The 22,808-nt window shown below is 36.5% G+C and overlaps 2 protein-coding genes across 5 annotated transcripts; one reads left to right on the plus strand and one right to left on the minus strand.

The window, feature by feature from the left end:
* Positions 1 to 21: 21 nt before the first annotated feature.
* LOC149678672 (ATP-binding cassette sub-family C member 1-like) lies at positions 22 to 5,439 on the minus strand. 3 transcript variants are annotated; one of them, XM_089836620.1, is made up of 14 exons: positions 5,075 to 5,439; positions 4,932 to 5,004; positions 4,392 to 4,568; positions 4,210 to 4,323; positions 4,007 to 4,144; positions 3,802 to 3,939; positions 3,595 to 3,653; positions 3,185 to 3,487; positions 1,817 to 1,991; positions 1,502 to 1,756; positions 1,145 to 1,348; positions 769 to 791; positions 645 to 707; positions 22 to 161 (listed from the first exon to the last, which is right to left on the minus strand). In XM_089836620.1, exons 2-13 carry the CDS (start codon positions 4,974 to 4,976, stop codon positions 692 to 694), a joined length of 1,647 nt encoding a protein of 548 aa, XP_089692746.1. In that variant the 5' UTR covers positions 4,977 to 5,004; positions 5,075 to 5,439; the 3' UTR covers positions 22 to 161; positions 645 to 691. The 3 variants fall into 3 exon arrangements, with proteins under 3 accessions (XP_089692746.1, XP_089692744.1, XP_089692745.1); XM_089836618.1 differs by having other exon boundaries at positions 23 to 517; positions 645 to 791; positions 4,932 to 5,439; XM_089836619.1 differs by lacking the exon at positions 22 to 161 and having other exon boundaries at positions 378 to 791.
* Positions 5,440 to 6,189: 750 nt separating this feature from the next.
* On the plus strand, positions 6,190 to 21,778 carry GABA-B-R1 (gamma-aminobutyric acid type B receptor subunit 1). Of its 2 annotated transcripts, XR_016366111.1 has the most exons (17): positions 6,190 to 6,920; positions 12,199 to 12,333; positions 13,516 to 13,686; positions 14,232 to 14,333; positions 14,472 to 14,537; positions 14,742 to 14,933; positions 15,312 to 15,563; positions 15,620 to 15,683; positions 16,222 to 16,299; positions 16,575 to 16,725; positions 16,866 to 17,106; positions 17,191 to 17,398; positions 17,472 to 17,599; positions 17,679 to 17,807; positions 18,403 to 18,540; positions 19,001 to 19,650; positions 20,209 to 21,778. XR_016366111.1 is itself a non-coding variant. In XM_089836621.1 (16 exons), exons 1-16 carry the CDS (start codon positions 6,660 to 6,662, stop codon positions 19,283 to 19,285), a joined length of 2,601 nt encoding a protein of 866 aa, XP_089692747.1. In that variant the 5' UTR covers positions 6,190 to 6,659; the 3' UTR covers positions 19,286 to 19,994. The 2 variants fall into 2 exon arrangements, 1 of the variants encoding a protein (XP_089692747.1); XM_089836621.1 differs by lacking the exon at positions 20,209 to 21,778 and having other exon boundaries at positions 19,001 to 19,994.
* Positions 21,779 to 22,808: the final 1,030 nt, after the last annotated feature.

Here is a 22,808-nt window from a genome sequence, read left to right on the forward strand (position 1 = left end):
TTTGGGAATTACTGCCGGAAATAATAAGCGACCTATCTTGTTATTTCAAGTCCGTAATTAATTGACATACCATATGGGGCGTCGCTAGCCATCTGCTCCACGTAATTCTTGGTTTCGCCACGACTCAACAAGTTTGCAATTCTCCTTACCGAGACGTGTGTCTGTAAAGAATTACTTAGTGGATTAGCGTCACTTGTAGATGTTTTAACTAAAGAAAAGGTCAGCATAATCCTGTGCGATTCATTTTCTAATACCAATACGTCTTATTTGGGCAAATGTATTATATAAATGCCTAAGTATTTTAAAACATTAATTTAATTGCCGTTATCAAAAAAAAAAAAAAAAAATTAGAAAAGAGTATAATAATTTTGGCTTCGCCTCGTTTGAGTAGTTTTTCAACCCCGGATAGCCTCCTCGCAGCTTTTAGAGAAAGAAAAATAGTTCCCGCATCACAGACAACGGGCTTAGAGGCGGCGGACGAGGTGCGGTCCCCTCTCCCAGAATCTCTTGAGCAACCCTATTTTCCAAAAACACAATATCTAGCCTCTAGCCTCCTGATTTAACCGTCGCTCAACAGTTTATATATTTAGTAGAAGAATGAAATTCTAGATTTATCTTTCGACCCTCCCTGACACCGTTCTTACCGAAACTAAGGTATTTACTAAATCCGGAAACGTAAGCATTGACGTCGCTAATAATCGTGACAACTGAAAGGAGACGAAAGCTTTCCTCGAGGTCAGAACGTTATCGTCGTCAATTAATACGTACATGGCGAAACACGGTGAAGTAATCTGAATTTTAGAAACAATATATGTAGGATCAGATTTTAAAATCAATATGGACGTAAAAAGGAGCGTGCAAGCCCTGAAGTTAATAGTTAGGTGACAACAAACAGTAAAATCAACATCAACCCATGACGAAAGTGTAGAGATATCAGGGACATAGATGTCCCTGAAATCTCTACATTTTTCACTTTCTACAAACTTTCTCACTCGACTCAAAAAGGCAGATCTGCGTCTTTGAGTCGAGTGAGAAAGTTTGAGAAGAAATTAATAGGCGTACGGAGGTGAAATGTATATACAAAATCTATGTGCCCCTATGATCGATAAAAAATTCACTTCATTTAATTTTTTTATGATCGTACCAAAACCGGTATGAGAGCAGTTATAAACATATTTATTCCTTGGAAGAAGCCTTGTTTCTTCATGAGTGCAGTTTCTTTCTTCCTGATTTCAAGAACGATTCTTTGGAACGATCTCTCCCAGGCGTACAACTTCAAGACGCGGATTCCGTTCAAGATTTCGCTCATCATTTTCATTCTGTTGTCCTTCAGCTTCATCAGCTCAATCTAATAAACCAGATTATTAAAAAAAAATCATTCAATCAGGCATACAACGGGAGAAAGGGAAAACTTGGTTATCGCTAATCACGTGGCAAGAGGGCATCAGATTTCCCAGACTCGCAATGAAGCCTAGTGGCGTTTTAATACGATAACATTTACCTGCAATTCTTTGTACTTCTTGGTACTGAGATAGTTTAGTGGAAGAAGAACGGCAATAGGTACCATGCCAGCAAAGGCTGAATAGCCCAGTTCTCGATACATGAAGGCGAAGCACAGTACTAATTGTACCGGGACCGACCACAAGAGGCCCAGTTGAGGTGACAGAATTTGGAATCTGTTCGTGTCGACGTACATCGTGTTCAGTATTTCGCCCATTGTCAGGTCACGTCGATCGCTGCTTGTCAAGCGAAATGTCTGCGTCGACGAATCTCATTAGTGAAGTAGCGTCCCACTATCACGAAAACAATAACTTACTTTTTTGTAGAGAACGTGCATGGTGGCGGATTTGAGTCTCAGTCCTAGTTTGGTGTGAAAAATGGCGCTGCCTTCTTGCAACAAAGATTGTACAAGACCGGCTAAACCATAAAGGCAAGCGTAGAAAATCCCCTTCCACAAAGGATCTTCGCTCGTAGAATAATCAATAATGGAACTGAAAACATAAGTTTTTAAATTGGTTAACTCGGTTCCAAAATTTACTTAATTGACTGTCAACCCCTTAAAATCTCAACCTCTTTCTAAATCAGTTTTAAAGAAAATTCAGTAGAACGAAAACATTCAGACAGCTGACCCACAGAAAGTGCCGTTGCCCCTGTGATTGAACCTTTCTCTACGCTTCAATATGAGCAAAGAACCAACTGACAGCAACAATGTAACTTAAATTCACGCTTTAAGTGATACCCATGTACGTAATCTTGTATATTGATTTGCTATAAATATTTCAACACGGCCGGTAGACTCTTGTAGATATGACTTTACACCTACCCGTAATGACGAAAAAAATCAAACCTTTCCGCTAAATTGCCCAAAGAAAAAGCATGGGGTTTTTCGTGATGGTTCTTTTCCAATAACTTAAAAACTACAGCGAAGTCACGTTTTGGAATACTTTTATATTAACAAGCAGCTATTCGAGATGTGCCTTTTCCAAGTTTTATCAAAAACAAGTCTAAGTATGTTATTTTAATTAATTTGTAAAGCATGGCAAAAACATTGTTCGCTGTACCAAGTCGGTTTAAAAACGTAACCACGTTCAAAACTATTATCTCCAATTTTCGTGCTGGTTGAAAATAATTTTGCGTGCTAACAAGTGAAGTTGGCAAGTTGCTATTTTATAAGGGAAATACTTTTAATTTAAGTTTCGTGAAATACCAATAATTTTTCGTACAGTGATGCTGTTATGATCAACATAAAAATATTTGAAAGTAGAGTGTCACACTATGATGCTAATGTTTTGACGTTGTAAATTTATAAATTAATAACAGATAACGTTTCTTGCGTTTTGTTAGGTAATGATTTTGACATTACTTTAACAACTTTCACAAATCCATTATTTTCAAAATCTATCGAAACCTATGAATCACCACTGTCCTCGAAGAGCCCATTTTTTTCTCGGAACTATATTTCAGAGCTAAAGTCATAACCAAATAATGTCAAAAGTACATAGGATAAATCATGGCACTTCTAATTATGTTGAAAAATATTTTGGTGAAAAAAAAAAATAGATAAGTAATGTTGTATAATAATGCCTTTAAAACTGAAAATTTTAATATCTGTTATATAAGCCAATATATAACAGCTTATGACGTGTGAGGTTTCATGTACGGCTGAAAAAGTGAAATTGTTTACCCTGTCAGAAGGGCGGGGCCTACAGACACTACGTCAGAGAGAAATTGTAAGACCACTCCAGCAATCAAGCAAGGCCCAACTGTCCTCAACAAGGGCCAAGTGATTGACTCTCTTTGATATTTTGTTCTGTTTCGTTGTCCCGAAAAGCTTTTCATTTCCATTTCATCGATAACTCTATTTGTCTTAACTTGGGGCTTCCAGTGTTTTTCGAAAAGGCGCGAGACAGTCAGCGCTCGCTCCGAGTCATTCAAGTCGTACACATCCGATGGCTCCAGGTTTTTCTTCCAACCTTTCCACAAGGCGCTACAATTAGTTTAAAATTTAAAAGAAAAAGAATTAAAGTGCGATGAGCTGCCCTGAAATAACTCCAAATAAGTGCAATATGAACAATTGAATCGCACTAGATTTACCTGGTAAGCCATGAATGAACCATGCGTGCACAAAACGATGCGTCATCTTCCCTTGATTCCTTAATGTTTTAAAATAATCACCATTTTAATAGAAAAATTAGGTTTAGACACTAAAACCATACAAAGCGCTAAATCGAGAACGACATGCGGGAAGAGCTACAGTGTCGAACTTATATTACATTAACAAATAATTGTATGTAGTATTACCATTTTGACTTCGACTGCGTACGTATGTTTTTCATAATGCGTAGAGGCGTCACTCATTGTGTGTAATACGAGGGTAACTACTACTAATGGGTAAATTACCGACTCAATTACCAGCCCGAAATAGTCGTCTTTGTCGTTCTGAAACATTTCACGTCTTTATTATTTAACAGTAATATAATTAAGACGTAAAAAAAAATTCAATTACTTGTGAATAGTATTTCATGATGGTGGATCTCAGTGTGATAGTTTGCGTTAGTGTTAAGACAAACCAAAAGCATGTCAAGATTCCGGACAACACCGTACCACCCCCTCTGCCGTAAATTATGAGGAATAATGCCAAGATCTGCAACACGCGATTTCAATTTAAATCATCGAAATGTTAATACGGTTTTCTTCATTAGGCCTTACGTAAGTTCCAAATTGAAGAACGACCGCCAAATTGTCAACGACTTGAATATGGCTGTAGTATATTTGTTTACCAAATTTCAAGACGCTAGTTGCGGCCAGTAACAAAACCAAGAGCTGAAACACAAAACAAAACTGGAACTTTTCGTATCTGTGCCGAAAATCCTCGCTCAAAATGGACTTACACTTTTCGTAATCGAAAGATGAGAACAACGGACGCTTCGCCACACCGACTTGGCGATCAACGCGATTTCCAAAGGGAGGAACACCCATAGTATCGCACACGGCACCCAGACCAGGATGGTCTTTTGAAAACAAGGAGTGAAGTCTGGATTATCAGTGTACCATGTCAAATTAGCGTCCTGTTAAAAATAATAACAGACTTGATAATTAAACGCAAATACAACTAAGAAGAATTATGGAGATAGGAACTGATAGTCTTTTTGACTCTTGTCATGATAAAATAGCTGTAGGTAACACTAAACACACTGTTAACATATTTAATTGGCTTCGATACTAGTTCGTTATATTTATTGTTCTAAGGGAGCTGTAGCTCTCAAAGATGAAACTTCATACTGCATCTAATGTATAATGATTTTTTCTTTATTTTAACTTTTTACTTTAAGCCCAAAATCATTCATATACTCGAGAGCGCTACCGCTATATTTATATTATTATTACTGCGCTTAGTTTGGTGGACCTGAAACTTAAAAAGAAAAACATACCCAAAATGGAGATTCACAAAAATTATCCAAAATGAAGGAACTCATTTTAAGATTATTAACAGTGAAATATTTGCTAAAATAAAATAATTTGAGCAATTTATTTAACAGCCAGTCGATGCTATGTTATAGGGCCACTAACTAACCCTTTCAATGTTTTCCCATAAACTGTAACGTTCACGGCATAAAACAGTACATTAAAAGACCTTGAACAAGTCTCACTCGAAAAACACAAGTGGCTTTCAGAACGAATTCGTCTACATTGGAGCAGAATAAAAAATGCCAGACTTCACGAGATAAAATAGTTCTTTCAAAAACTGTACATTTTGTCCTTATTCCTAGGGAAGATATTGTATGATAGTCTTTGGATAGTTGATTAAAAACTGTATTTGTAGAACATAAAGAGTAAATTTTATTTTAATAATTCATCTTTGTAAAGATAGTCGAATCCTTGAATGAATAGAAGAATTCGTTTCAATTTGACGAAAGATACGATAGCTATAAATCTCAAATTTAAAGGAATAGCGACGTGATTTAAAAATTATCTCAAATCTAAAGAAAACCTTACTTTTTTGAGAGTTTAAACTCTTCTGATTCCAAAAATATGCTTGAATAATATTTAATTAAGAGGGAAAACACAGAAAAAACACTTTGAAAACTTGAAATTTGGGGGACAAAGGCAAATTTGCGGAGAATATTTTTGGCGGGTTTTTCTCCTTGATACGTCACTCACGGCATCTCGCGGGAAAGCCAAGCGCGAGCGCACGAGACTCCCGAGTCTACTAATGCCGCGCGAATCTGAATAAAATAGGCTTAACAAGGCGCAGAGACACTAACAGGCGTCACGTGAGCGATATCTAGAGAGAAAATTTCTCCTTACTACGTCATCAAACGAAACAAAATTTTAACTAAGCCTTTTCCAAACACAATACTTTGATTGCAATTTTCTAGATTGCTTCTAAACCAAATAAAAAAGTAAACATATCATAATAAACTAGATTTTTCAAGCATTTTTTTCGCATATTAAGTTTGTGGATGACGAAAATTATGTCACTAACACTTTAATCTACTCTCTCAATTTATATGTTACCATAAGTTTATGAGATAAGTTCCATAAGTGTGACGACACTACCTATATTTCGTAGTGCTAGAGACTTACAGCTCGAGCTAGTTCGAGAACGACGCGAGAATTGACTACACTCGTTTTGCAGTCCATCTTCCTATTTAGTCTGTACTGAGCCTTTGACAGCCCCTCACCAGGCGTTGCTTTACGATAATCTATGACGTTTCACCTACGTCACTTCATGACAAACTTGTGGAACATATCTTGTAAACTTATGATATTACTAATTTAAACCATATGTTGTTTGTTCAAATGCCGAAATTAACGAATTGTGGCTGTGCATAATGAACTAACAAACGCCTTTCTCAGATATAAATAAGACGTATGCTGCTATGGACAATTGTGCTTTCTATTGTGTAAACTGACCACCGGCGATTTTCATTAAGGGTTATCAAAAGCGGTATCTTTCCCTTCCGTTGTCCCCATGGCAGCATTTCGAGGCGAAAGCGAGTCGCGCCTAATCAATAAAAGGCTAAATAAACCTGGCCTAGAGAACTCTCGGTACGGTTTTATCGATTTGCTAACCTGACTGGGCGATCAAGGCCCGAATTGTACATTCGCGAGAAAGAGTCAGGGTAGCCGCGTCTGGCTTCATATTAGGTTAAAACATGGGTTTAACTTTCATAAATAGAATAGGAATATTTCTATTTGTTTCAATTTGCTACGGAACAAGTACATGGGCTATCTACGTAGTTGAAGATGATGATGTTGACTTGCATATTGCCGCAATATTTCCTATGAAGGGCACAGGCGGTTGGTTAGGCGGACAAGGATGCCTTCCAGCCGCTTTAATGGCCTTAAAAGACGTTAACAGGGATCGCAGTCTTTTACCAGGCTACCGATTGAAAATGCATTGGAATGACAGCGAGGTAAAATGAACAGTTATGTTTTTAGATTCAGTCTCGGTATGCCATCCAAGTCAAATTTATTCGTGTAAATAAATGATTTTGATTTTGCCCGGGGTTTGGCTTCAGGGCTAAATCAAAGGTCACTGTAGGGTAGGATGCAACCTTAGAAACCGTTAACTCCTCCACAGGAACTGGTTTTGTCTTGATAAACTAGGCCCTATACTAGTTCTAAGTTTCCCTTCTACTAAAGAGTTCATTATGCGAAATTTTTATAGCAGACGTCTGAAATAATTTAGTTATTATGCTTTTGTATCAATGTATGCTTGTGTATTTTGATAAAATAATATAGTGGTATCATCAAAATGCACACTGGAATTCTTTGGTGTAAAGCACATCGACTTATACTCTTCCAGATTTCTATATTTGGCACTCATACCCCACTTATAGGTTGGCGCTTTCGGTTAGCTGTGGCATAGGGGCTAGTCACCATCTCTTGACCCCTGGGTGTTATGGACGAGCAATAAAGCTTAGATTATTATGTTCTTAAACATATCACGACTGTAGTCAGAAATATTAGTAAACAATTAAAACTATTCACGTAGACTTATATGCTTTAATATTGCCTCATAATAAATATATTGTTTACATACGGTATAGTACACTTTACTCTTTATTCGTGAGATAAATTTCCGTTTTATCGATAACCTTGAACTTTTTCAAAGTCATGTCATCTGATTTTAACCTTTTAAGTGCAAAGCTCTGATATTTCAGGATTGTGCTCTTATATTTCCGTTTTTGTTACAAATTTAAAGGTGAAATTTGACTAGATCTTTAGTCATTGAATAACAACTGATGTTAATATTTCAGAGTCTGATGGATTATTTTTAGATAAGGGTTCAGATCACTTCCCTTGCCAAAATCGCGGTTCGAATTTCAAGACTTATTTAAGTACCGTAATAAGTCCCCACTAGGTACACCGGCAGTCCAAAAACGAGACTTATTTGAGTTTGGATTTCTAAATTTACAAGACTTGTAGCAGTACCCCTCGAGTCTCTTAATTGGACATTCCATTAAGTCTCTTTTTTGGACACTATAGTAAGATTCTTTCGAATCTCTATTTTGGATACTATTGTAAGTTTCCATCGGGTGTTCATATTTTGATACTAGAGTAATACTCCCTCGAGTCTCTTTTTGGACACTTTAGTAAGATTCCCTCGAGTCCCTTATTTGGACATTATAGTAAGACTCCCCGAGTCACATTTTCGGACACTATAGTAAGACTTCCAGGAGTGTCGTATTTGAATGCTAATGTAAGATTTCCTGCAGTCTTTTTTTTGGACACTAATGTAAGATTTCATAGAGTCTTTCATTTGGACACTAATGTAAGATTTCATAGAGTCTTTCATTTGGACACTATAGCGAGATTCCCTCTAGTCTCTACTTCGGACACTGTAGTAAGACTCCCTGGAGTGTCGTATTTGGATGCTTTTGTAAGATTTCCTCGCATCTCTTATTTGTATACTATTATAAGATTCCCTGGAGTCTCTTGCTTGTATACTATTGTAAGATTCCCTCGAGTCTCTTCCTTGTATACTATTATAAAATTCCCTGGAGTCTCTTGCTTGTATACTATTGCAAGATTCCCTCGATTTTCTGTTGTTTAATTGCAAATTGCAAAAAAAACAAGGAAAAAACTATGCTGGTACACTCTAAGAATATGGGGTGTGCCTTAACACCTTTAAAAGTAGTTTATATGGGTCCAAATTTAACACCGTTACAGGTGTTCATTTACACCCCTAAAAGGGTTTAATAACACTTATTTGAGCAATTGGTGTCAAAGATAAGATTAAAATGGTGAAATAGAGGTGTAGTTTAACACCTTTTTATCTCTTATATCGAACTAAAAGATAATTTTTTACTCTCATATGAGTGTTTGATTTATTCGCGAATAGCGCTATATTCATAGCAAGGTTCCACCTTGAGAGAACTTAAGAGGACAGTTCTAACATGCAGAGCTATAACCCTTTAGACAAGGGTAGTTCTCTCATGCAATGTGAAACTGCACAAAATCCAGCGTGAAACTGCATGATATGTTGGTCATTTTCACCGACTTAATAACTTCTGAAATGGCAGAAAGTTTTAAATTAGTAAAAATGCATCGGGTGTTAAATTGGTTTTGGAGGCTATAATATCCCAGCAGTAGATACAGACGAACTCGTTAAATTTAACAATCTCTTTTCACGAAGAGTTTTTCGAACACCAGAAACGCGTTTGACCGAATCTACTCTAAAATATTTTAAAAAAAATCCATTTTCTACTCTAATTTTACTCAAAATAAAGATAAGACATGTCACAAAAGCATGTGCCCCACATGTTGGCCTCTCAAGCTGGCGTCTATAGTCCATAACGGTGGAACGAATTCTACGCTACACCGTGGCCACAGGTCTCTTCAAGGCCTGAATATGTGGGTGCACAATATGCCTCTGACATTGGTGCAAGAATGTGAGCCCCCCTCTCCCCAATTGTAACAATAATAATAATAGTCGCCCTACTGTGAGGCCAGTACCTAACCTAGTCTCGTTTTTTTAGTGTCACACAATACTTTTAAGAGTATCGCGTAACACTTTCAAGAGTGCAATAGCGTTGCTAGGGCTTGAAATTTGGGGGGCTTAATCTTATTATTCGTATATTAAAGATATACAAACTTTTATGATAAAGAGTACGGAACCGAGTTATTGACTATGAGACAATTGTAGATGAAAGAATTTCGCTCGTCTTTTTTAAGTTTAGTTTTCGTTTGCTTTTAGTCCCCACTACTGTTTGATATTGAAATTCATCTCTACAAAGATGAACCTTAACGAACTTTTCATTATAATTTACATACACTTTATTGTTAAAGAATTTAAGGGGGCTACGAGCAATTTTTTGGTATAGTTTACGGATTATTTTGAGGGGGCTAACTTTTAAATTTGGGGGCGCTATAGCCCCCATAAAAGGCCTAGCGACGCCACTACGAGAGTGTCGCATAACACTTTTAAGAGTGTCGCATAACGCTTTTAAGAGTGTCACCTAACACGTTTAGCAGTGCTTTATGAATGTACAATACCGTTGGATTAAGAATTTCCTTGTTAATTTTATTTAATGGATAAAAATATATTCTTTCATGAATATCATCTTTAAAAAAAACGTTTAAAAATTAAGGTTTTCAATAATTTTTTACTGTTCGGATTGACTTTAATATTAAAACATTAATGAAAATGAAAGACCTTTTTTAAAAACCCGCAGTATACTATAATTTTACATGTTTAATTTCAAAACGGTGTTTTTATGGTGTTATTTTACACCGAATTTACACTTTAAATTGGCCCCTAAAAACTCAACGTAATAAAACTCTCTTTTGGGTGTTTTTACGGTGTTTACACCATTTTAACACTTTTTTAACACTTCCATTTCTTAGAGTGTAGAAAGAATCTCTTTCCAATCTCAAAAACTAAGCCTTATTTGGTGAGATTAAATGTGTCTTATAGGAGTCCTATAATAAGTCGCAGATTTGTGTTCTCAATGAAGTCTAGAAAGAATCGCTTACCAATCTCAAAAACTAAGCCTTATTTAGTGAGATTAAAATGTGTCTCATAGGAGTCCTACAATAAGTCGCAGATTTGTGTTCTCAATCACGTCTAGATAGAATCGCTTTCCAATCTCAAAAACTAAGCCTTATTTGGTGAGATTAAAATGTGTCTTATAGGAGTCCTATAATAAGTCGCAGATTTGTGTTCTCAATCAAGTCTAGAAAGAATCGTTTTCCAATCTCAAAAACTAAGCCTTATTTAGTGAGATTAAAGTGTGTCTCATAGGAGTCCTACAATAAGTCGCAAATTTGTGTTCTCAATCTCAAAAACTAAGCCTTATTTGGTGAGATTAAAATGTGTCTTATAGGAGTCCTATAATAAGTCGCAGATTTGTGTTCTCAATCAAGTCTAGAAAGAATCGCTTTCTAATCTCAAAAACTAAGCCATATTTGGTGAGATTAAAATGTGTCTTATAGGAGTCCTATAATAAGTCGCAGATTTGTGTTCTCAATCAAGTCTAGAAAGAATCGTTTTCCAATCTCAAAACTAAGCCTTATTTAGTGAGATTAAATTGTGTCTCATAGGAGTCCTACAATAAGTCGCAGATTTGTGTTCTCAATCAAGTCTAGAAAGAATCGCTTTCCAATCTCAAAAACTAAGCCTTATTTGGTGAGATTAAAATGTGTCTTATAGGAGTCCTACAATAAGTCGCAGATTTGTGTTCTCAATCAAGTCTAGAAAGATTCGCTTTCCAATCTCAAAAACTAAGCCTTATTTGGTGAGATTAAAATGTGTCTTATAGGAGTCCTATAATAAGTCGCAGATTTGTGTTCTCAATCAAGTCTAGAAAGAATCGCTTTCCAATCTCAAAAACTAAGCCTTATTTGGTGAGATTAAAATGTGTCTTATAGGAGTCCTACAATAAGTCGCAGATTTGTGTTCTCAATGAAGTCTAGAAAGAATCGCTTTCCAATCTCAAAAACTAAGCCTTATTTAGTGAGATTAAAATGTGTCTTATAGGAGTCCTATAATAAGTCGCAGATTTGTGTTCTCAATCAAGTCTAAAAGCAATCCTTTTACAGTCTCTAAAACTGAGCCCTTTTATGTAAGACTAAATTTAGTCTCAAAGGAGTCCAATATGAAACCATTATATTTTTTAACAATTTTTGAGACATGTTTGGTACCCAAATATCCTTGATCCTTATTTTAGACTTACTTTATACTAAAATAAGACTCTCATTTTGGTAAGGGTTATCATAATCGGTGACCACTGAAAACAATTCCTTCAATTGCTTATCTTTAAAAAAGGAAAATATGGCACGAAATTTGCATAAAATATGGGGGGAAATTGATGAAAAATATAGGAGAAAATTAATTAAAAATATAGCAGGAAATCCTTGAAAAATATAGGAGGAAATTGATGGAAACAGTATATACAGATAATAGAAATCATTGCAAAAAACTTTTCTCAACACAGCTAGGCAGATTTTGTGGGAAGAGCTACATTATCATTATGTGTGACGAATTTTTCCTCGCGAATAACTTATTTCGCTGCACGTTGCACCTAGCGTGCGCACCTGACCTCGCGTTGCCACAAAAATAATGAAATTGCGCTTCGATAGACGCCAGAATTATAGGCATGACGGAAAGTACTCAAGCCTAAGATGAAACATAAAATTCCACTTGTCTTACGAAACATTTATCATATGGATAATTTTATTAATTTTCAGTGCAATCCCGGATTGGGCGCTAGTGTGATGTACGATCTCTTGTACAAACCACCACAGAAATTGATGCTGCTCGGAGGTTGCAGTATAGTTTGTTCAACGGTCGCTGAAGCCGCAAAAATGTGGAACTTAGTCGTGGTAAGACCAATAACTTGTTGAATACTAGGCTCAGCAGTCCTAACTTGGAACAGCTCTAATTTGGAACACTTTTCTTAACATCGTCATAACTTAGTTTTGGGTTTTTCAAATGTATATTTCAGGGGCGCATTTTGAAGATTGAAAATCCCTGTATCAATTGTACAGATTAATTGACGCATGGTTTACATGCTGAATAATAAAAGTGGGGATGATGTCTTTTGTGGGGGAAAAAAATAAGCTGGGAATAGGAGGGTCCCCCCGCCCTGTTTTTATTCCATCCTTTCCTGTTTACTATTCGCAAAAAGAAAAAAAAACTGGGACAACCAATTAGAACTCGACGCGGGTAATAGGGCTAAATATATTTCTACCCGGTTAGTTTCGGGTAATTTGAAAAGTCATTTCAAATCGGGGCAAGGGGCTGACCCGTTCCAGGAAATGTTACTCGCTTAGTTTCGGGTACCCGAACATCCCTAATGGAAAGATGTTGCATATACAGGGTGTTTTTGAATAGTCTTTCTTAAAGTAAGCGCGGGTCCAGTGGATCTCCTACAAGGTGACTTTCCTTACGAACTCCAGTTTTGGCTTGGCAAAAGCAGAAGGCAAAAAAAAAAAATACCATGTGGGATTTATAAGTGCCCACTAGCTTTCGCCAAGCTAAACCCGGAGTTCAGGAGCAAAGTCACCTTGTATGGGATCCACTGTAGCCGCATTTTGCTTTAAGGGGGATGTTCTTTTGGGCGATTTCGGATCGAAAATGTTCTTTGACATTTTTTCCTAAGGGACATCGTTCAAAAGTAGTATTTCACTTTTTTAATTAAACTCAAGAGCCATCCTTGAAACATTCTATAATAACCTGAAAAAGGTGGTCCGGACGGCAAAATGTTATGCAACATTTTCGACTCGAAATCGCCCAAAGAACAAACTCCCTAATTTCTGAGACATTTCAGAAACACGCTGTATTTATAATCGGGCAAAAATTGCACTTGAAAACATTGTCTCATCAAATATTTTCATTTAAATACATAGAAACTAGAATATTTATCATTAGATATTCGGCTTCATCGACATTAAAAATTACGGATTTAGGACCTACATTAGTAAATCAGTCCCAAAAGTTACTTCTGCTATCCCCTAATGTTACCTAACCCGCAGTCCATCTACTATACGTGAATTTTTTTATAGATTTCGTATGGATCCAGTTCTCCGGCCTTATCAAACAGAAAACGATTTCCAACATTTTTTCGCACTCATCCATCAGCGACAATTCACAATCCAACACGGATAAAGTTGTTCCAGAAATTTGGCTGGTCCAGAATCGCCATCATACAAGAAGCCGAGGAAGTTTTCATTTCGGTGCGAATTAGAAATTTTCAAATATTCGCTTACATCATAAGTTTATAAGCTATGTTTCATAAAGTATGACACTACCTAAACTTCGTAATACTAGAGACTTACTGAGAGCTAGTTCGAGAACGACGCGAGGTTTGACTTCCCACGGTTTTGCAGTCCATCTTCCTATTTAGTCTGTACTAAGCCTTTGACATTTCCTCACCAGACATCACTTCATGACAAGCTCTCAGTAAACTTATGGAACACATCTTATGAACTTATCAGAGATGGGCTTTTTTGAGGTCAAACGTTTATAGAAATAGTACTCTTTGGTGGCCATCCAAACGTTACTACTTGGTACTATATTAGGTCTACTACATTGAGCCTATTCACGCGTGTTCCTTGTGCTACGGTCGTGTAGGTAATCATACGCAGAGGGGGTAGACACTATGTCGAGGGTAAAGCGGGTTTCTCCAAGTACATGGCGCGAGCAAGCTTTAATGATGTAGGCCTATACGTTTTGTTTTTATCAATGTTATTTTTAACACCATTGAATAATTTAATTTTAGACAAGCGAAGATTTGGAGCACCGTTGCAAGGAAGCGAAAATTGAAATTGTAACTCGACAAAGTTTTTTGACTGACGTGACTGATGCAGTGAAAAATCTAGTGGTAAGCATTTTGAAAATCGAATTGGTTCAGATCTTGAAAAGTGAAAGAAGGATAGATAATAGAACGCTTTCAGCGAAGGGGAGCTAGATGTGGCCTACTATTTACTTTTACCTGAAGCATCTTTCCAAATAATTTTAGAGACAAGACGCTAGGATTATTGTTGGTATGTTCTACGGTGGAGCAGCGAGAAGAGTGTTATGCGAGGTAAGATAAAAATGTTCAATAATCCTTGATGGATTCCGCAAGCCGCTTGCACACCTTATCGCATACTCTTCCCATTGGTCAATGTGAACTTTTGTGTTCAGAAAATACGCCTGAATTACGGATAAAACCATTTTACCCAATTCAAGCGACTCGTGATACCATTTAAGCACAACAGCTCCTTCTAAATGAAAATAAATTCCACAGGCTTATAGACAAAAAGTCTACGGCAAGCAATTCGTCTGGTTTCTTATTGGTTGGTACGAAGATGACTGGTACACGATGAAAGATCCGAACATCAACTGTACTGTAGAACAAATGAAAGAAGCTGTAGAAGGGCATTTTACTACAGAAGCATTGATGCTTAATCAAGATAGCAAGCAAACTATTTCGGGAATGGTAAATATTTAAAGTGTATACGTTTATAGAAGGTGAGGGGGTTCACGCATTGTAGGTTTGTGACGCTGCTAAATTACCTATATTTACGTTGAAAATAATCGACAGGAACAATACTCACTTCCTGAATAAGAAAGATTTCGCCATTACTTATCTACAGACGATCTGACCTCTCGAACTAAACTGATATCCCACTACGTCAAACAAACACCCCGGACTCGCACAAAATTTATTATCTATAGACGTTGACTGTTCAGTTTTAACTTGAGAGTTCGCTTACAATAATTTTGTTATTTCATACGATACAACAGTTTACACTTACAATCATTTTGTTATTTCATACGTTACAACAGTTTACACTTGGAATAATTTTATTTGTAGACTTCACAAGAGTTTATTCATCGTTATCAAAAAGAGCTAAATAAAATGGGCTACGTGGATCGTCGACCAGAAGGATACCAAGAAGCTCCTCTGGCTTACGACGCTATTTGGGCCATTACATTGGCTCTAAACAAAACAATTACACAGCTACGAAACGATGGAATATCATTGGAAGATTTCACTTACACAAACAGCCATATAGCCAATGAAATTTACTCGGCAATGAATTCAACTCAATTCTTAGGGGTTTCGGTAATACCACATTTCTACTTTCGTTTCATAACTTACAAAGATTTTCTTTTTTTAAGGGACACGTTGCATTTTCATCTAAAGGAGACCGAATGGCCTGGACACAGATCGAACAAATGATAGGCATGTTATATCTTTTACCCTTTCATGGAGGTTCAAACAAAGCACCCCTTAGCATTAAGCAATAGAACTGGCAACTAATTGTCATGTTTCTTGAAGTTAGGCGGTTAGATTAGCAGAGCAAAACCAAATGTTTCACAGTTTTACAGTTAAGAATGTTTTATATAAAATGACTTAGAAGCTTTTATGATCTTCCCCCATTGTGCAAAATTAATCAAAACTTACAATGTAAAAATGCCTTAAGCCATTAAGGGTACCGAGATCTTTGCGATTTCGCCCTCTCGGAATGGATTGTTTGGCAATATGTCGACCTAAAACCGGTTGGTTCTCCGGGAGTAGTGATAACTATACAGATAGAACAGTCTGCAAGATGGCCGACATGACATATATTGCCTTATTTTCAACACTATTCTTAGTGGTCATATGTTTCCAATATATTTATAAGGCTGATTTACACAGTGTCCATTATAATTGCTTTATGAAATACTGCATGCATGGAACCAGTACACTGATCTAATGTTTAATTTTGTAATTGATACAGATGGAGAATATCGCCAGTTAGGTTTTTATGACACCCAGACTGACAATCTAACTTGGATACGATCTGAACACTGGCCTGGTAAGATTATCTAGATAATAGAAGCTTTGCTACGATGTATGGATAAAAATACTTCTGAGTAAAGTTTGCAAGTTGTCTTCCCAATTGTTAAAGGAGTTTTTCTCTACAATATAACCCGGTTTCTAAAATCTTGGTTAGGTAAACTGTAATAGTTAGTATAGGGCGCTGCCAGCTAGCTCTGGCAATAGGGGCTAGCCACCACCCCTTTATGCATTGCCTAAGGGACTCACGTGTTTAGTGTGTAAAAAAACTAGATTATTATTATTATTTTATAGATGGCCGGCCACCTCAGGATCGAACCATTATAGTAGAAGTGTTACGAACTGTGTCACTTGGGCTTTTTATTAGCATGTGCTCCGTTGCTTTCATTGGAATAACATGGGCAGTTGGTCTTCTCGTATTCAATTGGTTATTTCGACACTCAAGGTATAATTTCCTTTCAAACGTTAGATCATTATAGAAAAAAAGTACTCTCCAAGGTGTTAGCATAGTTTTAGTAGTAAAAAGTTGATAAGCAGTGTACTACTACAATTAATCACTTAATAACTTGTTCCTTGCTCTAACAGGTACATCCAGTTATCTCATCCAATGTGTAATAACATCCTCCTTACTGGCATCATCCTATGTCTTCTTTGCGTCTGTTTCCTGGGCTTGGATGGACAGTTCGTCGAAGAAGCGTCATTCTCGCATATGTGTCAGGCGAGAGCATGGTTGTTAACGCTAGGTTTTACTTTGTCATACGGCGCCATGTTCTCCAAAATATGGCGAGTTCACAGATTGACGACAAAGACAAATAATGAAAATAAGGTACGAAACGAACATTATTAATTTTCTATAGCCCCTTTACTGAAAACTATATAATTATTCATGATCTTCTTATATCATTCGCAGAAAGTGGAAAGCTGGAAACTTTACGTCTTGGTTGGTGCTCTTCTTTTTTTGGACATCACTATCCTGACAACGTGGCAGGTTGTAGACCCGCTACAAAGAAAACTGGAAATATTTCCCCAAGAAGATCCCGAAGCTGGAACGGAAAGAGATATAAAAATTCAACCATTACTGGAACATTGCGAATCTGAATACAACGCGATTTGGCTTGGTACTTGACATTTTTTCTCGGAAATTATAATTTATAAATTTTATAATACTAAGATTTCAATTTCGTATTGAAGGCGTTCTCTACAGTTACAAAGGATTGTTACTTATATTTGGTATCTTCTTGGCATACGAAACTAGGAGTGTCAAAATCAAGCAACTCAATGATTCCAGACTTGTTGGAATGAGCATTTACAATGTTGTGGTACGAATTTACAATAGTTTTACCAATGTCTTCGTCAATTATTTATTTTTTTCATTAATTGTTTATTTGTTTTCTACAGGTTTTGTGTCTAATCACGGCACCGGTGACGCTAGTTATAAGTAGTCAACAAGATGCGACATTCGCCTTTGTCGCTCTTGCCATCATTTTCTGCAGTTTCCTTTCAATGGCACTTGTTTTCATACCAAAGGTACAATCAATATTTATTCATACGCCCATAAGCGAATAATAACTCACTGATGTAATGTAACCACCGATTTCTTCCGTGTTGTTTGAAAAACATCTTACACGTATAAATTCATCCGCAGACATATTACAACATATAATATCTACAAATAATCTCGAGCCATAACATAGTTCGAGTCTTCTTACTGAATTTTCCATTTCCCTCTCGCAAGTATGAAACTGTAAAAATTACATGCCGCCATATGTAAACGGGTGGAGAAATTATTGAATTATCACGTGATCGCAAGAGGCTATGATCGCGACTCTACCCATAATAAGTGGTCTTCGAAAATGCGGCTATTTCTCAATTCATTTCTATGCGTTTATAATTACCTTAATGCATATTTTTCGGGTAAAAAAATTCACAACGATTCTCTTCTCTTGTTTTTATGATTCTGAATCCGTACCTAAACCAGACGCATAAATTTAGCATTTCAAATACACGAAAGAACTTAGTGGTTGCATTGCCTTAATAGTGACAATGCATCTCGTTAAATTTCTTGGAAGTTATTACTCATTTGTGGTATGGCATATGGGGATTAAAATCCAAACACTTTCAGATAATTGAACTTGTAAGGCGGCCAAAAGAGAGAGCGGATGCTAGAAGCCTCACAGACACAATTAGCAGCAAAGAAGAGGAAGAACGACATCAGAGACTGCTCCTTGAGAATGAAGATTTCAAACGACAAATTGCGCAGGTAACGCTTACCAGAAGTATATAATATTCTCTTCGAAAGAAGTGTACCACAAAGCGGGGTAAGTGTAACGTCACTCTTCCCAACATCGGAACATTTAGAGCAAGGCTACTAAACCGAATCACATACGCGATAAATAGTTCCCTCTTCATTACTCTATTAGCGATTAAATAGTTGGCAAGACGCGCTTGTGCATTTTGTCCCACGTCAAGACGAGGTTTGTGGAATGATTGCTGGAGATTTAGTGCCAAACAACTATTGAATTCACATTACGGTGCGATGCCCATTTGTAGTTTGATGAGCGGGAAAGCAAACTTAAAGGGTGAGCCTCGGAAGAATGACGTTACATAACTAAAGCATTAAGAGGATACGGAGTGTCATCCTTCTAATATCCCCTTCTGCGCTTACTTAGAGTAGAATCGTAAACGTCATTAATCGAGATTGTGGTTCGATACATTTATAGAAAGAGGAAGAAATTCAAATTCTGACAATCAAACTCCGAGAAAAACAAAACCTGCGATCGGCGCATGTTCTTACAACTACTCAACTGGGCAGCGGTGGTGGTGAGAGAGTGCGGATTTGTTTCGAGCCTCAAATAATAGACGGACTATTACTCGCGCCTGGCCACAAAAAAGATTCAATTTCAATTGATCCCGTTTCAGACTCGGGTTTTGTAACTGGTACATCTTTCGCGAGAAGTTCAAGAGCGTCACATTCTGACTTTGAATTTTCCGAGTCTTACCTTTAAACTAAAATATAAGAGTAGGATTTTAAATATAATCTATTGTATACGTAATCCAGTCTTGTTTTAAACAAAGAACTATCCGTTTTAACATCAGAGCCAATACTTAACGTCGCGAGGTTTGAAATAAGCACGAATGACGTGTGTCAAGCAAGGTCTTCTGAAACGATTGACTGTTTAGATATCATCGCGTAGCATCACAATCCAAAACATACATGCCCATAAGCGTACGTGACAGTGACAGATACCAAAACAATTCGTTAATATTCCTTTGTGAATTTCCAAGTAACGCATACTACAAACGTTGTTCCTCACTTTGAGATGCGCACAGAAAAACGGATTTAAACTAGATTGGCGCAGCTTAAATATTTGTCATTGTAGAAATGTCAAATTTGCAGGACACTGAGTGGAGAAGGATAGCGGTTACAGTATGAGTGTCATCCTTTGGGGTTTTTTGGATGTACAAACAATTTGTACTTATTCCTTTGTGAATTTCCAAGTAACCCATACTACATTGTTCCTCACTTTGAGATGCGCACAAAAAAAACGGATTTAAACAAGTTTCGCGCAACTTAAATGTCATTGTAGAAATGCCAAATTAGCAGGACACTGGGTGGAGAAGGATAGCGGTTACAATATGAGCGTCATCTTTGGGGTTTGTTCGGATGTTGGTTTTATAGTTGGGTGGGAAAATTTAAAGAAATATGGTGTACAGATTAACACTAATATAAACATATATTAATGCTAGCAATAAAGGATTGCTATTAGCGCCGAAGCGCAACGTCTATTCTTAGCAAAGGCCAAAGCGCAAGTAAAAACAAATAGACAGATGGAATAGAATCCGTACAAGGCCAGTGCACAAGATCTATTTGCAGAGGTACAATGAACCAAAAGATAGTATTGACGTTATGCACACATTTAGTTTTGAGGGGCTCTGTAAAGTGGTGATAAAACCTTAAGAATTAAATCCGCAATGCTATAAAGTTCGTCAAAATCGATAAATTAAAAAGTACTGAAAATGAGAGCCTCGCATCACGAACAATTTATTAATTTCATCAAACGTCTGACCTCCTGGAATGGCGGACTCCTCCCTTACCAAACTGATCGTAATGTATTGCGTATTTGAAATAGACAATATTTTCAGTTTTGTTACAATGGATTTGCTGCAGTATTTATGAAATAGCGTTACGTGACATTTACGTGATATTCAGGTGTCAAAATTAGCGAAATTTACCTCCTTATGTAACTGAAAAAATCCCAATAGGAATTGGAATATTCCCCTATTTGGTAATATTTAGCTACCTAAGACCATACATACAATAATTACTTATTGCCCTAAAATGCACCCGAGATTTCGCTGAATAGGCCCACATATTCACCTGCCTTGCTAAACCATTCTTACCAAGCATCCAAAATTTCGATACTTCAACCCTTATTCACTCTCTATATTGAGCAAAAATAGAAATTTCCCTAGCTTGATTCCAGTTTAAGAATACAACATTTATTGGCCAAATGGTAGTATTAAGCCTCCACGGATTTTAAAAAGTTTATAGTCGTTTCCTATAGTAAACGAGGTGGGGAACACGATTCCGTCAAAATTTTTCACCGCAAATGATTTTTTTTTTAAAAAAAAAAAAGGTAGCACATATTACTTATGGTTGTTTTTATATTTGATATTTGGGGCGCATACACTTGTTTAGATTATGTTTGGGATATTTTAGGTTAGGTTAGGGTTTTAGGTTAGGTTCAGTTTCTATTAGATTTGTCCTTTTCCAAAATATTGCAATTTTCATAAAAACAAAAAAAAAACTTCAAAATCATTTGCGGTGAAAAATTTTGACGGCATCGTGTTCCCCACCTCGTTTACTATAGGAAACGACTATAAACTTTTAAAAATCCGTGGAGGCTTAATACTATTATTTTACCCATTTATTGAACATTCAACACTATTTTTTTCTGAAATAAGCCTTTTTAAAAAGTCCCCTGTACTAAATATGTATCCGGGGAAAATGCAGAGATTTCTGCGCGCACACCTGGTGAAACGTGATTTTTAAAATCGCCTATTACTGTATTCTAGGTATGGTTAAATTTTGGTAAGGGAGGTTGCCCTTTGAGTCCACTTATATCATGATTTGCGAATCACTCCAATGGTCTCACCACCCACTACATTGACGTTCTGGCTTCCTAAATTACATGCTTAAATTTTAAGGATTGCGTAAATCCGTATGCTAGCTAGGCATAGCTAAAACCCCTTTGATAGTAGTGAAAATATTTTTATCGACCAAGACTTGAAAATCCTGACTGGAATCTGGTGTTTTAAATTCCCAAAGTAGAATTGTATAATACTGTCGAGAACATTTGAAGGAGTTAGTTAGCCTTAACTAATTTTAACGCAGCCTTTGTTTCATATGTAATATAATGTTTTTCGTCGTTGCCTGTAACTTGTTAACATACTTGTTTAAAAATTAAATATAATTATTACTATTATTATTATTACTATGCAAGTGCAATTTTTTCTAACGATATTTTCCTATTTCAGCGCTCGATCAGTTTTTTTCTTTCCAGATGTAATTATGTAAAAATTAGAGATGGCCGATACCAGGCTTAACCCGATACCGATCGATACCGGTACAAACATGAACCGATACCGATATGGTATCGGTTCATCCCTAGAGTAGTAGGCGCGTACTAAGAAAGATTTTCGCTTATTAGTTGTTAGATAAACTGAACTCAGGTACTTTTTATATAAATGAGAACTCGTCACGATTGAAATTCATAGAAATGAGATATTATCACCATCATTACGTTACGAAAAGACCTAAAAATGTCATGTAGCGCCATATAACCCATTTTAAACGAGTATCGGTTTAGTATCGGTATCGAACCAACCGATCCGATACTATCGGGAAACCCCGAGTATCGGTGCCGATACCGATATGGTATCGGTACCGGTTCATCCCTAGTAATGATGGCTGATACCGTAAAATAACCGATGTCAATACTGAAAACTGGGACTGATACCGATTTTAACCGATTATTTAAATAAGCTAAAACTAATTGATCCATTCACCAGTTCTTTTATGTTATGCATGTTATTTTAGGCCTATTGACGCTATTCGGTCCATAGCTACTCTGGCCTCAAGTACCTGCAAGAAAATTCAGTTCTTATGTGCAAAATGTGACTCAATCGGTGATAAATCATTCAATTCTTCAGATTTGATCAATTTATTATCACATCTCTGAATATTTATTGATATATTGAGTAGTTGTCGTGTTCTTAATTATCTTTTCCATTTTTTAGTGTCATCATTCATTCTTTGCACTGTGTGTAAAATCGGTCTATTGAAATTAATACAAATAGGGTGACCACATTTAAGTGTAAAATATAGAAGAAAATTATATTTAGATAAAATTTTCAAATAATATACACATACATTTCATTCACAGTTATTATTGCATACATTTATTTTATTACTTTTAAAGTTGAATTGCTTATAGTGCTGATTATTTTATTTAGAAAGGCTTAAAA

Source organism: Phalangium opilio, unplaced genomic scaffold (genome assembly GCF_054372755.1).
Source record: "Phalangium opilio isolate 3A_F unplaced genomic scaffold, DU_Popi_V2 ptg000042l_1, whole genome shotgun sequence".
Taxonomy (NCBI): domain Eukaryota; kingdom Metazoa; phylum Arthropoda; class Arachnida; order Opiliones; family Phalangiidae; genus Phalangium; species Phalangium opilio.

What these genes read in the sequence shown, in the direction of transcription:
- GABA-B-R1 (XM_089836621.1), top strand. Translation starts at nt 6,660, where the DNA reads ATGGGTTTAACTTTCATAAATAGAATAGGAATATTTCTATTTGTTTCA. An exon ending in CGAGAAGAGTGTTATGCGAG is followed by an intron (nt 14,538 to 14,741) that starts GTAAGATAAAAA and finishes TAAATTCCACAG; the next exon opens with GCTTATAGACAAAAAGTCTA. An exon ending in TGGTTATTTCGACACTCAAG is followed by an intron (nt 16,726 to 16,865) that starts GTATAATTTCCT and finishes TTGCTCTAACAG; the next exon opens with GTACATCCAGTTATCTCATC.
- LOC149678672 (XM_089836618.1), bottom strand. Translation starts at nt 4,976, where the DNA reads ATGAGTTCCTTCATTTTGGATAATTTTTGTGAATCTCCATTTTGG. An exon ending in ACGCAGTCGAAGTCAAAATG is followed by an intron (nt 3,654 to 3,801) that starts GTAATACTACAT and finishes TAAAACATTAAG; the next exon opens with GAATCAAGGGAAGATGACGC. An exon ending in TAGTAAATACCTTAGTTTCG is followed by an intron (nt 518 to 644) that starts GTAAGAACGGTG and finishes TTTGGAAAATAG; the next exon opens with GGTTGCTCAAGAGATTCTGG.